The 15640-nt window shown below is 37.8% G+C and overlaps 3 protein-coding genes across 3 annotated transcripts; 1 reads left to right on the top strand and 2 right to left on the bottom strand.

Moving 5' to 3' along the window:
• Positions 1–1890: 1890 nt before the first annotated feature.
• LOC116194960 (probable protein phosphatase 2C 71) lies at positions 1891–7940 on the bottom strand. The gene is made up of 9 exons (XM_031523893.1): positions 7489–7940; positions 6087–7279; positions 5261–5385; positions 3947–4013; positions 3548–3635; positions 3009–3166; positions 2602–2745; positions 2385–2513; positions 1891–2267 (listed from the first exon to the last, which is right to left on the bottom strand). Exons 1-9 carry the CDS (start codon positions 7715–7717, stop codon positions 2091–2093), a joined length of 2310 nt encoding a protein of 769 aa, XP_031379753.1. The 5' UTR covers positions 7718–7940; the 3' UTR covers positions 1891–2090.
• A 2748-nt stretch (positions 7941–10688) lies between these two features.
• Positions 10689–11782, top strand: LOC116193935 (coumaroyl-CoA:anthocyanidin 3-O-glucoside-6''-O-coumaroyltransferase 2-like). The gene is made up of 4 exons (XM_031522676.1): positions 10689–10721; positions 10840–11076; positions 11271–11521; positions 11554–11782. Exons 1-4 carry the CDS (start codon positions 10689–10691, stop codon positions 11780–11782), a joined length of 750 nt encoding a protein of 249 aa, XP_031378536.1.
• Positions 11783–11792: 10 nt separating this feature from the next.
• LOC116193497 (3-hydroxyacyl-[acyl-carrier-protein] dehydratase FabZ-like) lies at positions 11793–14479 on the bottom strand. The gene is made up of 4 exons (XM_031522219.1): positions 14036–14479; positions 13865–13925; positions 13188–13332; positions 11793–12291 (listed from the first exon to the last, which is right to left on the bottom strand). The coding sequence occupies exons 1-4, from the start codon at positions 14238–14240 to the stop codon at positions 12040–12042; spliced, it is 663 nt and encodes a 220-aa protein (XP_031378079.1). The 5' UTR covers positions 14241–14479; the 3' UTR covers positions 11793–12039.
• Between the last annotated feature and the right edge of the window lie 1161 nt (positions 14480–15640).

The following is a 15640-nucleotide window of genomic DNA, read 5'->3' as shown; positions in this document are numbered from 1 at the left end:
AATTAATCATTTTGATGTAATTTTTTAAACTAAAGTTATAATTACTTCTCAACTCAAAATGTCGAGAATTCAAATACGCAATCGCCAACGACTGCATCATCGCTTGCCTCTTTGTGATCGCCTCCATCTTCTCTTGCCGCTAGAAATCTATCCCTCCGAGAGCTCTGTTGCTTGAAGTAAATAGAAAATAGTAAGTAATATTTAAATTAACATTTAAATAAAATTTTTATTTTTAATAAAAATTATAGATATTTCTAAGTTCAAAATGACAGGAATTTCAATGTGTCTTTACCAACGACCGTCGCCGACGAGGTATACAAAGGAATTGAATGTGATAAATTATTTTGATTAAATAGAGAGTCAATAATCTATTTCAACCAAATATGGTAATCTTGACTCAGGAAATTTAAAATCAAATTTTCAATAACCTACCAAAAAACAAGAATACCTACAAAAAAAATCAAATTTTCAATAATTCACATGGATTAATTCGTACTAAATGCTCTCTTAATAAAGAGAGAGAAAATGTATCAAATTGACCTCCCAATAACTCAAATTTTATCTAAAAAACTGTTTGAAGCTCCCGAACTTGCTATATCTTTTACTTTTTCAAGAAGAATAGAAGGGGGGAATTCTAACTGGAATTTCGTGTATATTAGAAAAACCCGGTAAAAAGTTGTCAGCTCCTCATTTTTTGGCCGGTGAAAGGGAGAGAATTTTTTCTTTTCTTTTCATTTTATTTTTATCAGTCTTAAAGGAAGTGGCAGCTGGCCTGGAACTGGAATTGGCAGAGAAGATGAAAGCGTGGGAATCGCATTCTTCCTCTGCCGAGTGGGAATAACCCAACTTTAGCAAAGAACAACTTTGAAATTTGGCATCCATTCCACTCAAAGAAATCCACCCCTCTCCACTAAAATATTTTTAGTGATTGTGAAGACGACCACACGTCAAAATTTTGAACAATAGAACTGTATTTTTTTTTTCTCTACCTTGGATAGCTTCTAGAAAGCGGTAGAAAGACAAGACAACCCTTTCATTTATTACACTAGTGTGACCGACCTTCGCGATGCATAAATATAAAATTTTAAAACTATAATTTCTCTATCATCTATATGTTTCTTTGAAGTTCATATTACTATCAATTTGATCCTTCAAAAATTTTGATGGCAATATGATGTTTCGATGACCAAATTGATAATTTTCTCTTAAAACATAAAATAATTTTTCATTATATGGATCTTATATGAAAATACTTCTTTATATATATATATATATATATATATGTATGTATGTATGTGTGTGTATGTGAATTGATAAGCATCATTGTCAGACCTAAATGAGCATACATAATACATATGGAGCCACAAAAATATTAAAAATGAAATAATTATGAACAAATTCCATATTTCTCACTATAAAAATTGCAAAAATAATTTTATTGTTTAAAGAGTGACAAATATACATTTTTTAAAATTGTATTTATATTCCCATTGAAATGTATGTTGGTTATGTAAGTATTATTTCTAGGACAAAGATTAATAATTTATTAATTGTGCTTTTTCAGCGGGCATGTATTCATCAAATGTAAATTGATATTATAAAGAGTGTTCATATTAACATATCATAGAACCTATTTTGAACTTTGTATATTGCCTAGGAATTACTTTATAAAATGAAAGTACAAAAAAAAAGTTGCACTAACCTTTCTATCCATTAATTTATTATTTAAAGCTACAAAAAAAAGTCAAATTTTAGCATCACAGATTTTATATATTAATGAAAATAAAATATATTTTCTTTTGGAATTTCACATAGTGATATGTGGTAAATTAAGAAGAGTCCTTTGACACTTTCCTTTTAACTTAATATATAGATGTTCTATCACATTAATTATCGGTCACGTTAATGGGTACGAGACTTGTACTTATTTCGTGTCGCTTTCGAATGTGATGTATGATATGGGTGGGTGGTTTGTTCAGTACGGCTCAATATGCGGACATGTACGTGTGTAGTGGTTTCGAGTTCACAAAACGGTACGAGATGGGAGCATCTGCGAACGAAAAAGCTACAATGAAGAGGTGATAAAGACTCTACGGGCGAGATGAGGAGCTCTTCTGCACCAGCGAGACGATAACAGTAACATCATCGAGCTTTCCCCCGGTATACCCGACATAGCCGGCTGCTTGTGCTGCATCGGCAAATGGAGATCGAGCAGAAGTGGACCAACCCACCTCCTGTGCTCTGGTGGCTAGCAGTTCGGCTATATCCTATAACATTCGTAGAAGAGGAATCAATCAAAGAGGGTGAAATGAGAAATTGTCAGTGCAAACATCGAAAGGATCGCGTGCATCGGTCTCATAAAGTTGAGCATAACTTATATGTACCTGAGGGCCCAAGCCAGCTTGGAGCGACTTGAGAACAATCGAAGCTATTTCTTGCTCATATAGATTGTCAAATAGGCCATCGGTAGCGGCAATAATAACATCGTCCTCGTCTAACCGTACTCTGTAAAGCTGAACCCGAACATTTTATTAGCTAGATATAGTGGTGTAAGTTTTTTTGTCAATTCACAGAAGCTTTAGCGGATTCAGCATGGCATACCTCTGCTAGTTTTGTTGGATCGTCGCCTCTTTCTATCTGCACAGGGAAGCTGAACTCATGGAACATCAGAGAAGACCTTTCGATAATGATCCCATTCCTGATCACGATAAATCTTGAGTCTCCAATAGTCGCCACATGAAGAACCTGTGGCTCATCAGCCCGTAGATGGACACAATAAATATCCATGGATTTCCAAAAACATCTAGTTGGACAAAGGATCGACGTGCTTTATATGAAGATAATGAAGCAACAGAGTTTCCCAACGTAGAGCACAACCATGAAGGAGGAAACTAAGAATAAGATTCTCAAAGAACTCCTTGATGAACCATAGCATGCATCCTCAACAAGGTAGTTTGCAGAAAACTGAAAAAGGAAAAAAGAACTATCTTGTTTGTGGAAAACCATACCTGTTCTTCGAAGCGAGCTACCAAAACTGTAGATGATCCGAGAGATTCCGTCTCCGCAGAACTTCTTTTAAGAACATCAAGAGGATCGGTCGAAGAACTGCTTGCGATAGCTTTGCAGTTCTCCATCAGCTCTTTCGCATATAATCCGGTATTAGTTCCTGAAATAGAAATAAAGTGCACCAATAACTTTCTGGTTTCATCAAGAGGCATATGCCCTGCCCATTATTTACATGCTGAGATGATTGAAATTAGAACAGCGATGGACTGGTAAGAGATGTCGGATGGATCTCTGTGGAAGCACTGCGACGCAATGCATCATTTCTCGCATGGTAAAAGTTCATTTGAAATAGTTTTATTTCTATGATGGTGGTAATTTTGGAACTGCAACTATATCATACGACCTTTTAGCTTTCGAAGCTGTAGCTTCTCAATGTTAGTTCAGGACTCCTGTTTCGATTCGGGGCATTGCATAAATATGCAAATAACGCAGATTCATAAGTTTCTCCTCGCAAAAAACCAATCTAATCGAGAAGTTTTACCTTCCATTGACCACTGACCGGCTCCATCAGCAACACCGAGCCAGTTCTTACCAGCAATGAAATAGGCATCTTCTCCACCTGTCAATGCCTGGCAGCTATTATTCATTCAATCACGCTGAGTACTTATAATTCATGCTGTTTATGGAAAGAAAAATGTAAATCTGTTTAAACATGCAAAGATCCACAGTACTCCTTTTTTTTTTTTTTTCAAATTAATACATTTCATTTTCCTCTTTGTATGATATGCCATATCTGGACAAGTCTCTCATCAAATACATCTCATTAATTTAAACAACGAAAATGAATCCTGGAATTTCCTGAAAGCACTACCGCAACAAGAAATTTTTTCCAACATAACAGAAGACAAGTGAATAATCTACAGCTACAGTACAGAGTTACCTTAGAGGGATGTGGCAGTGAAGTGGCACCAGAAGCCAGGCAAAATGCCGTTGTCAAGATCTCCTCTCTGTCACAGCCAACATAAGGAAATGCATGAAGAGCAGAGGTGGCATATTTTTTGACCTAACGATTCCTCAACTTAAAATGACTGAGCCTATTTTTTCTTCATGGAGAACGCAATAAGTATCGCCACATTGTTTGCTTATTAGTTGATTCGCATGTAAAACTAGCCTTTTCTTCGACAACATCCGACCAGATGATGATATGAGGCCATCCTATGAGACTATGCACAGCATAAAACAATGTCGTAACACACTAATTTGGTTTCGGATTAGAATTATTACTCTACTCTACTCCACGAGATGAAGACAAAATGGTTGGAAAATTTTATTATCAAAAAATTAATTGTAATAATTGTCAAAAAAGTATGTGAGATAAATTATTATAAACTTAGAGAAAAAGATAAAAAAAATAATGAATAGTTGAAAAAATTTAATATTAAAAAATTAGTTATAATAATTGTTAAGAAAAGACATGTAAGAAAAATTATTATTAAATTAGATTAAATTTTTTTAAAAAAAATAATAATTGTGTTTCTGAATTAGAGGAAGAATAGAGTAGATGGAGTAGAGTAAAATAATGATATTCAAAACCAAACAAAGCAGAATCCTTTTGGATCATTTACTGCAATAAAAACCTCCATAATAATTATTATTACATAATAGATGGTCAGTTCATCCATCTCTCTTCCTGTCAACTAACTGAGATTGTCATAGCACCAATTGTAATTATACTCATCTCCAACACCCAATTAAATAAGGCCAATCAGTTATCTGATAGAATACTTCACCTTAGTCTAGTAAATTTTTAATAATATTTGGTTACACAAAAGCAACCTCTTACAAGGAGCTGAGATGTCACAGGTATATGCTCTGTTTGATTTCGCAATCGAATTTTAAAATTTTAACTTAAACTTTAACTCTACTCACTACACGATAAAAATCAACTCTTCAAAGTAAAAAATGTAGGGCCCATACATGAATTCACATATACCTCCATTATACTCAATTCAATTTTTAATACTAAATTCTCTCAACTATTCATTATTTTTTCACAATTTTTCTCATAATTCAATAACACAATCATTACAACTCAATTAAAATCAAAACTCATCTCAACCTACCTCTAAAATCAAACACAGTGTAATCTTCCCGAGGCCTACAATATGAATGACTGCAGCTATGCACTCGAGTTGACCTTTATGGTACCTCTTTACACAAACATATACACAACAGATGGAGGCTATTAGATTACCTCTTATGATTAAACTTGACAGATTCCAATTCGTCATCACTGATAGCTGACATTTCCATAATCTTACTGCACTCTTCACCATCAACAGATTCTTTTGAAGTTGAGAATTGACCACCATCGTCCAACTACAAACATCAATTTGATAGATGAACTAAGCTCCTCAGATAAAAAAAAATTTTATCATCTCAACTAGTCAAAAAGTCCAAACGTGTACGTACAGAAAATAAGTTCTCAAAAGTCGAGAAAAGCAAACCAGCTTGAATTAAATATTATTGCGTCGTGAAAAGTCAGTCCCAACGGCCGTCTGTCACAATACTGTGGCTTCCTTTTATTTCTTCAGAACATTTTAAAAGCTCTAATCTAATATAGTATGAGTTTTTATTTTTTCAATTACAAAAGAATCCCAAAAATCTTTTATTTTCCCAAAAGTCCGACCAAAATTAAACCCAACTTAAAAGCTCAAATCTAATTGACAGAAATTTGACCAATGTTAGCTTCAATTGTTTCATCAGAGATGAAGGGCCTGTTTGGTTTCGCGATTCTATTTTAGAATCACAATTCTAACTTAATTCTACCCATTACAAAATAAAATAACTCATACAAAGTCAAAGAGTGGGTCCCATTTATATCACTTTTTCCCACAACAAAACAACATAACTCATACAAAGTCAAATGGTGGGCTCCATTTATACCACTCAAAATCAAAATTAAAATCTGATTTTAAAATCCTACTATAAAACCAAACGCAACCGAAAAACCCATAGAGAAACATTATAAGAATAGCAACACTGAATCGTTTATTTACTTCCTTGTCATGAGAACCAACCTCGGACGAAGCGGGTACATGCAATGACGCAACCTCCTTGGTGTCTTGACTGGTAGTAACCTCCTTGGTGTCTTGACTGGTTGTAACCTCCTCGGTGTCTTCACTGGTTAAATTCTCATTCAAATTATCCAACATGGGTTCATCAGCAACCAAAACTGGAGAAAGGCCTGAATGTTCCAGCTCTATATTCTCCTCATGATTTTCTTGGCTGTGATAATCACTAGAGGCTGCAACTTCAACACTGGAGCCGGAGGAAGCTGAAGTAGTATCTTCCTCCTCCGTCTTTATTGGTAATATTTCCTCTTTCTTGACAGCCTTTATATCATCATGTGGGGCAATGGCCTTTGGTAACTCTTCCAGATCTGCATTATCATGATCTTCATCTGGAGTCTCTTCCCGTGATTCTTCCTCTAGGCTCACAGCCCTTTCAGATTCAGAGGAAGCTGCAAAGATATCTGCTTCTGGAAACTTAGCCTGCGGTGATTCCTTTAGATCGCTAGCCTCTTTGCTAATGAAAGTAGCACTGCTATTTTGAGGAGGAGTTGAAGAAGTATAGACCTCAGCCCCAACAACACCGCCATTGTTTTGCAAATTCACTGCATAATCGAGCTCAGGCTCGGCGACAGGACTAGGAGACGTTTTGTGAATGTTATTGAGAGGAACTTTCTCAGTTTGTGCATGGGCTTCAGGACCAACATATATTCCTGAACCCAAATGGGTGTCCTCAGAAGTATTATGCAATTCGCGAGTTTCAACTGACACCCGATGATCACTTGGTCCTCTTGCAATACTGTCAGAACTGACTATTTTTGGTGGGTCAACAGTGGACTCAGCCACGGAATGGGACCCAGCTGTCCGTTCTAGTATCAAAGTATGACTAGAGTCGCGGTGTCCAATTTCACTTGCTTGATCATTATCAAGAACCCCAAGCGCAACAACACTTCTCGTATCGTCACTCAACAATCTTTCTGGACCAACTTCATCGACACTACCATCACCAAGTTTGGCTTCTTGTTGATTTTCATGTAGCATCCCTACTGCAGCATTACTTGTGCTGTTTTCGCTAGACGAACTTCCAGAAGCAGCTTCATCAGCACTATCACTATTCAGCTCGACTTCCTCCGACTGAACAGCGTTTTCTTCCGCTTCGGTCACCTCCCCAAACCGAAAGACAATACTGCCGTCAGAGCACTCTGCCCAATTCGACAAACAGAACCATGAGAACGACGGCAGAATTGCGGATACAATCAATACGTAACGGAAAAAAATCACATCTTTCGGCCAGAATTACCCAAGCAATCGGGTGCGTAATGAAAAGCTCCATCTAGTTAGCGAGCTCTGCATCATCATCTACGCGATCAAATGCTGACGCTTAAACAGAATTACAGGAACCGAAGCGTACCTGAGGTGGAAATGATGTCGAAAGACGTCCTACTAGAAGAAGCTGCTGGCGATGATGAATCCGAAGGAGTCCAGGTCGAGTTCTTGTTAGAGAGAAGGCAACCGATGGACTTCCTCTTGGAAGAGACGCAGACTCGATTGCAGGGTCTCTGAAACTTCAACAGGTCCCATGGGACGGAAATGCCCAGCAACGGCCGAGCTTCAACAGAGGCCCAGAAGAGCTCCGCCATTTAAGTAAGTACTCGAGGGGCGGTTCGGGCGAAAACCTTCGGTAGCTAATAAACAGAGGACACCACCATAGCAGAGCGAGCTTGAGCTGGAGCAGAAGCTAGCAACGGTATGACCGAACGATCGATTGCGCGAGAAGAGAGGGAGAGAGAAAGAGGGGTGGCAGTGAGTAGTTTTCACGGGGTTTGGATCGGCTCCGATGGCGGGTCCTACGGCTAGTCACCAAGCCAATACTGGAAGGATAAGGCGCCAGACGTCTTCTCCACGCGCTGCATTGCAATGAAACTATATATATACATATGTATATTACATATATTATATATTGATATTTTTAAAAAAAATCTTTGATGGTTATTTTTTTTTCTCCTATGAGCGAGGTAACAGCCCATTTGATTTTACAACCAACCTTTTAAAATTTTAATTCTAACTTTAATTTTATTTATTATAGAACAAAAATTAACAATACAATTATCATTTTTCTCTTTTTGTTCAATTTTTAATACTAAATTCTCTCAACTATCCGTTACTTTTTTCACAATTCAACAACACAATTTTACTTTTTCTCAACTATTCATTACTTTTTTACATTTTTTCTCATAATTTAACAATACAATCATTACAACTTAATTAAAATCAAAACTTAACTCTAAAACCAAACACATAGTTATTAATTCTCATTTTGCAATCAAGTGAATTAATTTTCCATACTCAATTTCTTTAGTTCTATCCTTCCATTCTTTTAATTTAGATTTAATACGTATATATGATTTTTTTATTAGCCATAAGAATTCAAAAATGTCAACTAAATTTTTCGGTAAGATGTCATTAGCAAAAATATGCCCATTTCTCTCTTGAACATAATAATTTAACAATATATTTCATTATTTTGTTTCATTTTAAATGTCTTCTTTTTTACTATCTTAAATGCTTAATAGTAATATTCATGACTAATCCTCTTTCCTTATATATTTTTAATATTCTTGAGAAGAGTTAATTCGTATATTATTGATAAAATACAAATATAACAATCAGAATTTTCTAATACTCGTTTAAATGTGATTTATTAGTAATTATTTTTAATTTGCGAATACTTAATTAAAATTACATATAAAATTTAATAAAACAAAATATATTATCTATGTCAAATAGTAGACCATGAGCAATCATCCTGTTATTATTGATCGAAATTAAACTAGGCAGGAAAACTTAATTTTAACCTAAATAGTATCATAATACGATAGATTTTATATCACCACAAAAAGATAATTAGATTTTATTTCATACGTAAGTAAAAGATTATCTATCAATCATGATAAATGATGACATATGTTGAAGATTTAGTTAAAATTTTAGCACATATCTTTCATAATTTAATTAATGAGATTTTGTATTCTAGAGACAATAATAAAAAAAAAATTTACCTGCCAATGAGTGTGAGCCCTTCCATTAGTAAATAATATATTTAGAATCATCCACCATGAAGCATGGATTTTTCAACCTTATCTTCTTCTATTATCTAAATAAATATTCTATTTTTTAACTGCAAATTCATTTATAGATTCTAATTAAAAAGTTGAGGTTATCTCTTACTTTTAAATATGACATGATTTAAAATAAAAGAGGACAATATTATCCGCTTAATATTATTCTCCCATCCATTTCCTCCGATGTATCACTCTTTTTTTATTTGGCTCTATCATTTTCCAGTTTCAACCTCTCAATCTGCCTTCTATCACATTATTTTTATTTTCTTTTTTCAAATTCTATCTCCAACTCTTACTTTTTATTTTTCTTACACTTAATTAATCAATCCATGAGCATATTAAAAAAGAATCATTGTAGTTACACGCAGATTATGTCATGTTATGCACGGATAAGTTTCTAAGCATATATTAATTAAAACTCACAAGAAGAAAGAGAGAGAGAGAGAAAAAAATCCTCCTAACTTCCTAAGAAGCATGGTCTCCCCCTCCAAACTAATTTTATTTTGTGAGAGTATTTAAATAGGCACATGGCAAATATTACAAAAACTAAAAAGTAAAAAAAAAAAATAGTCAACATAAAGCTTCTCTATTTGTCTCTCTCATGCATGCCATGTTGTCAAGAAGCGTCCTCAACGATCAAGGGGGCGTTTGGTTTCAGAGTTAAAGTAATTTTGATTTTGATTTTGATTTTGATTGTGGAAAAAGACAAATGAGATGGTATTATAAATTTGACTTGGGAAACGTGTGTTTTTGTTGTGTAGTGGGTAGAGTTAAAATCAAAATTATGATTCTAAAATAATTTTATCAAACCAAACAGGCCCCAAACAACTCAACTAGCCAGAGAACCGACCATTAGAGATTAGACTCGGCGACCAATGACCGGAGCTCGATTGAGATCATGTAACGGATTCAAGTTTCTCCAACGCCACCCTCACTGAACTCCTCCTCGTACCCATCCACAACCACTTTCCCACTCGCCTTCTCCAACATTCCGTGGCTCTTCTGACACCACATGCATGGTATTTTGTTCTTTGATTCCGACCACCACCCTCCGATTGGGATTGCGAGCGCCCTCACTCCCAATTGAGGTCGTCAGAGCCTCAATAGCGTTGATTTCATACAAATTAACAAAAAATTTGATACTGTATTAGAATCGTTATCAAATTGAAAGTTTATGTATTTTTAAATTAATAAAAAAATTCGTATTAAAATTATTAAAATGTGAAAAGATAAATTTTTTAATTAATATAATAGTACATGGGTCTCATAAGAGATTAATGGTGCGTTTGGTTTCAAAGTTAAAGTAACTTTGATTTTGATCGTGGAAAATGACAAATGATTGTATAGTGTATTGAGTTAAAGTTAAAAGATAAAAATTTTGACTTGAAAAATATGTATTTTTGTTATGTAGTGTGTTAAGTTAAAATTAAAATTAAATTTTTTTATAATTTTAAGTGCGAAACCAAACTGAACGTAAAAAAGAATACGTATGACCGAAGTGTTAAATCTCTCTTTTCATTATGTATGTCTGGCGATAGTGTGGCAGTGGTGGCCGACTTCAGACATCAAATGAGAGACTGATTGGACATAGTCGTAACACTTCTTGACATAATCTGATGACGTAGTGTTTTGCTTTGCAGGCGACGTCGGGGGTCTACATCGGGATCCAATATCTCCACGTGGCAGCTGATGGGAGGGCCTTCGCCCATTTCATGAGGACGTGGGCCTCACTCAGTAGAGCAGAACTACAGGGGGACCCCACCTGCATTGAGAAGTCAAAGGCATTCCTGGACAGGACCGTGATCAAAGACCCATATGATCTTGAGCCTATCTTCTTGAAGGACTGGAGGAACGCGAAGCAAAGAGCCCGGGCACAGGTCCGAGCCGTGGTACCGGTCCTTGCCCATATTCGAACAAACTGCGAGTAATGTTCACTTTGAGCTGGGACCAGATCGACCGGTTGAAGAGCCGGGTCTCCAATTGGCCCAGTGCTGGACTGGAGGAGCCAATGCACGTATCCACCTTTGTGGTCACTTGTGCTTACGCATGAGTTTGCCTGGTCCAATCAAAGGAAATGGCGAAAAGCGAAGTTGGGGATGACAAAGAAGCAGCACATCACTTTTGTTTCATGGGAGACTGCAGGAACCATCTCGAGTATCCGGTACCGGACGCATACTTCGGCAACTGCATTGCTATGTGTTTTGTCACGATTAGGAAGGACTTGCTGGTGGGATCGCACGGGATGGAGTCAGCTGCAAGGGCAATAGGAGCGAAGATCAAGGAACTGGAATCCAATGGCGGCCCGCTGAGAGGATCAGAGAGGTGGATTTCGAACTTTCTGTTCGCAGGGACAGGGAATCTCGTACCAATGAGTGGATTCCCGGGGCAGAGTCTTATGATACCGTTTTTGGGAGGGGCAGGCTGTGGAAGAAGCGGGCGGTCCATATCGATGCAGCGGAAACCATTGGACTCACAGAGAGTCGGGACGGGAAAGGCGGGGTGGAGATTGGATTGGCTTTGCATAGGATTCGGATGTATGCATTCTCATTGTTGCTTGAAGAGAGAGCAAAATCGTTGTCATAATTCATAGAAAGGTAAAATCCATGTTCAAGCTGGACATCAAATCAACCCTTGCACACATGAAAGTTCATTGTCTTATGATAACCATGCTCCTGAATCCCATGTTAAATTAAGTCGGAATGATGTTAAAGATCCCCAATAGAAAGAAACCTCATCATACTTCTTGAGCACAATCAAAATCAAACAAAGAGAAGAGATTAAAGAGAAATGGCAAAAGCCACTACTACTGGGAGAACTCATCAATGCTGCAAGGGGGCAAATTATTCGCTACCAGTAGCCATCAAGAACTCACCCTCGCAGACCACCTCGCCTCCTATGTAAGCCTTTCCTTCCATCTTCGCTATCCCGAAGCGTTTCTGCAGCTTCGTGAGCGTCATCCTCATCACCAAGGTGTCACCTGCGATGACTGGCTTTCGGAATCTCACTTTGTCGACCCCAGCAAAGAAGAAGTTCTCCCGAGATCCTCCAACTTCGGGTTGTAGCATAACTATGCCCCCAACTTGAGCCATTGCCTGGACCAACAAAGGATATGTTCATTGTTACTTTTATGCAAAATATCTGCGAGTCAATCTCTAGTGGATCTATGACTGGCAATACTTCAAGTTGGTTGCAGGGTCACAGACCAATCGCAGACATCAATTAACTGTCATTTAAGGATTGAACAAAATCGTGAATATGCCATTCTCGAATGAAATGTTCCACTCCACAATAAATTTCTATAAACAATGTCAGTCTGCAGGCGAATAGAGTGGGGCACCTAAAGAGACCATCTGGTCTGGTTCCAACCTAATGGCATGGCCATGGGAAAAAAGAAAAAATGAATGTTCTGAATGGAATAGATAGGCCTTGAGTCAGCTTTAACATGCCAATTAAAGTCAATTACAATTGGGAGGTTAAAAAGCAAATAAGCTCAGCTATAGGCGAAAAACATAATGAGAGAGATCGGACGATTTGGTTTCTGCAAAATAGAGACCAAAGAACAAACAAAATATCTGCAATGGGAAAATCATAGTATGAAATTCTCAGAACATAATGAACATTACTCTAATCGACCTGCCAAATGATACCAGTGCCTCAACTATTATCCAACGTTACGAGTTCAACAATCACTGGCCCTATGGAGTACAGACTTAAAATACATGTCCAATATCAAAGAGAGTATGCAGTTCTTAGTATGTAATAAAACTAGTTAAATTACGGAGCAATGGATCTGGTGCGAAATGTTTCGCCTCCTGTCAAGGTTTCCACCAGCCATAAGCAAGAGAACATGTTTAAAGAAATAGTAAGAGCAACAAAACAAATGGCATCGTCTTAGAGCTAGGATAATTTTGTAAAACAGTCAATTAGCCAATAAACAGTGAACATCGAGGAATTAGAATAGTAACTATAAGGGAATCAACGAATTCACCTCGACCATGAGGACACCAGGCATAATTGGTCTCTCGGGAAAATGCCCAGGAAAGAAGTTATCGTTGATTGTCACATTCTTAATAGCAACAGCTGAAACTCCAGGATTGTACTCGATCACTCTATCCACTAGTAGAAAGGGGAACCTGAAGCATTGCAGTGACGAGGAAGATACCAATTAGCAGATTGTTCCTTTTCGATTTTTAACTGAAAGAAGAGTCGGCAAGAAAATTCCCAATCCACAAATTCAAAAAACCAAGAAACATGCACAACCAAACATGGTTTATTTCTCCTGACCGTCGAGGAAAAGAGCGAGAGAACAGATTGAAACCGCAATGTGCATCTACCGAAGAAACCTCTAGCTCGCTTGCCCAGATCACGCCAAACAAGCATATATGGATTAGCATGTGAATCTTCCCCCTTCTACGGTTTACCAGTAATCTTTGATCAATCGATCACAAAATTATGAACTGACGCAGCAAAACAATGCAACATCTCTGTTAACTTACGGACTCATTGCAATCTCTTGGCAACGTTGCATTCCCTAAAAACAGTCCAAGTAAGGTTTGAATGACCGCAAACAAACATGTGCAACTGATCTGAATAGCTCGGAGCTAATCAGATGGAGGCATGTCGAGAAATCTAACGTCACTGGGATGATGAGGGAAGTTCCCTCACCTATGAGGCAGAATGTCGCGAATCTGATTGATGTCAAGAACACTGGGGAATGCTGCATACTCTGCGGAGCCAAAGCAAGAGGGACAGACACGGAAGAACATTGATCAGTCCACTGATTCCCCAACAGGTGACAGCTACAGACAACAACAGAGGAGAAGAGAAACTCCGTACTCAGTTCGATGGGCGTGTCGTCCTTGGGGTCTTTTGAAGCATCGAGAGAGCACCTCGCAATGAGACGGCGCGCGCCAAATCTCGGGCGGAGCTTGACGGAGGCGGGAGAAGAGAGCTGCGGCGTGCCCGGCCGGTGTGAGAGCGGAGACCGATGGCCCAGGGAAGACGACGAAGAAGAGGAAGAGAGCAGAGAATTCGTCGCCATTGGGGTGACTGTGGGGGATATCTCCGAGGCACAACGCGAGGAGCTGAGGGTTGGAGGAGGAGATTTTAAGGTTGGTGGGGAAGGCTTCAATGGCGGGCGAGATTGACGATGCTTGCCGATCACTACAAAGGAGAAGGAAGCAGGCAGCTTATCGGGTGCATGGGACAGTGGAGAGATGTGAAATGTGGGAGGAGGTAGGGGAGGGACGGAGAGTTCTATGTTGCGACTGACTGACTAGGCTACGTTGTTGTCACCTGTTTCACCGTTGGTTGGATTGGACCGTTCAACTGCCATTGATTAGGGGTTTAAAACTCGGGTCCCACCTCATCTGCCAATTACTTCGACACGCACTTTTGGATTTTACGCGGAATATTTATGATGCGTTTGGTTTCAGAGTCAAACTAACTTTGATTTTGATTGTGGAAGATAACAAATGATTGTGTAGCGTGTTGAGTTAAAGTTAAAATTAAAATTTTTAACTTGGGAAATGTATATTTTTGTTGTATAGTATGTTGAGTTAAAATTAAAATTTTTGTGATTTTAACTGCGAAAACAAACGGAGCATAAGATCTTGACTTTAGTGCTTCTGCAAGATCTTTTCGATGACCTATGTTGTTGTGTTGAAGGGATATCTATATGATCCGAGGTGATTCTAGTTTATCACTTGACATGAAAAAGCTTCTACGTAATTGCTATTAGTGTAACACGATAGTTTGTTCAAAATAGGGAACGAGTCGAGTCACTTGTGCATCGCATATATCTCTCACCCCCAATTTAGATCCAATTGACCTCTCTTATCCTATAATATCTAAGCATGATATGCTCCTATTACATTAATCTAATACGGGAAACAACTGAGGATTCATAGTCTTTCTTATTATGAGCTTTCACCAAATCCATGGCTTCAACTTCAACTCCCTTCTACCAATTGAGGAAGAAGAAAAGATCAGTCCATGGTGGGCCTAACTATATGGTGGGCCCATGAATGAATGTTCTTTGAGGATTGACACCAGCTATTTGTCTTTCAAACTGAACCTCTTTCCCCAATACAACATACCACATAGAAGCTGATTATCACCACAAAGCAGAAACCAAAACAAGAAAAACAACTAAATCCATCCAAGAAATCGAAACTCAAAAGTTCACCGACTACTCATGTTGCCTTACGACATAGCAAAGGCAGCCCCCCAGTTGAATGAAGGTCCAGGTGCCGATTATAGTTATGAAGGCAGCCAATAATGATCAGGATTACAACAAATAATACGTCGTGGAGATAACTATATGACTTGCATATAGTTGACTAGGCAATGCCAGAACTGTTAACAGTATCAAGAGCAATCAAAACCAATGCACGTACAAGCTTATGTATAGAGGCAGAGCCTTCACTGAGATTGACGAAT

The sequence above is a fragment of the Punica granatum genome, chromosome 2 (assembly GCF_007655135.1).
Source record: "Punica granatum isolate Tunisia-2019 chromosome 2, ASM765513v2, whole genome shotgun sequence".
In the NCBI taxonomy this organism is placed as follows: domain Eukaryota; kingdom Viridiplantae; phylum Streptophyta; class Magnoliopsida; order Myrtales; family Lythraceae; genus Punica; species Punica granatum.
The sequence above is the reverse complement of the archived record's forward strand: the minus strand, read 5'-3'. Positions and strand labels throughout refer to the sequence as shown.

Excerpts from the sequence above, each read along its gene's own strand:
- LOC116193935 (XM_031522676.1), top strand. The coding sequence starts at position 10,689 with ATGACCGAAGTGTTAAATCTCTCTTTTCATTAT. Across the intron at positions 10,722-10,839 it reads TAAATCTCTCTTTTCATTAT|GCGACGTCGGGGGTCTACAT; the intron begins GTATGTCTGGCG and ends TTTGCTTTGCAG. Across the intron at positions 11,077-11,270 it reads AGCAAAGAGCCCGGGCACAG|GAAATGGCGAAAAGCGAAGT; the intron begins GTCCGAGCCGTG and ends GTCCAATCAAAG.
- LOC116193497 (XM_031522219.1), bottom strand. The coding sequence starts at position 14,240 with ATGGCGACGAATTCTCTGCTCTCTTCCTCTTCTTCGTCGTCTTCCCTG. Across the intron at positions 13,926-14,035 it reads CGACACGCCCATCGAACTGA|AGTATGCAGCATTCCCCAGT; the intron begins GTACGGAGTTTC and ends TTGGCTCCGCAG. Across the intron at positions 12,292-13,187 it reads CTGGTGTCCTCATGGTCGAG|GCAATGGCTCAAGTTGGGGG; the intron begins GTGAATTCGTTG and ends TTGTTGGTCCAG.
- LOC116194960 (XM_031523893.1), bottom strand. The coding sequence starts at position 7,717 with ATGGCGGAGCTCTTCTGGGCCTCTGTTGAAGCTCGGCCGTTGCTGGGC. Across the intron at positions 7,280-7,488 it reads CGACATCATTTCCACCTCAG|AGTGCTCTGACGGCAGTATT; the intron begins GTACGCTTCGGT and ends CGAATTGGGCAG. Across the intron at positions 3,636-3,946 it reads CACTGCCACATCCCTCTAAG|GCATTGACAGGTGGAGAAGA; the intron begins GTAACTCTGTAC and ends AATAGCTGCCAG.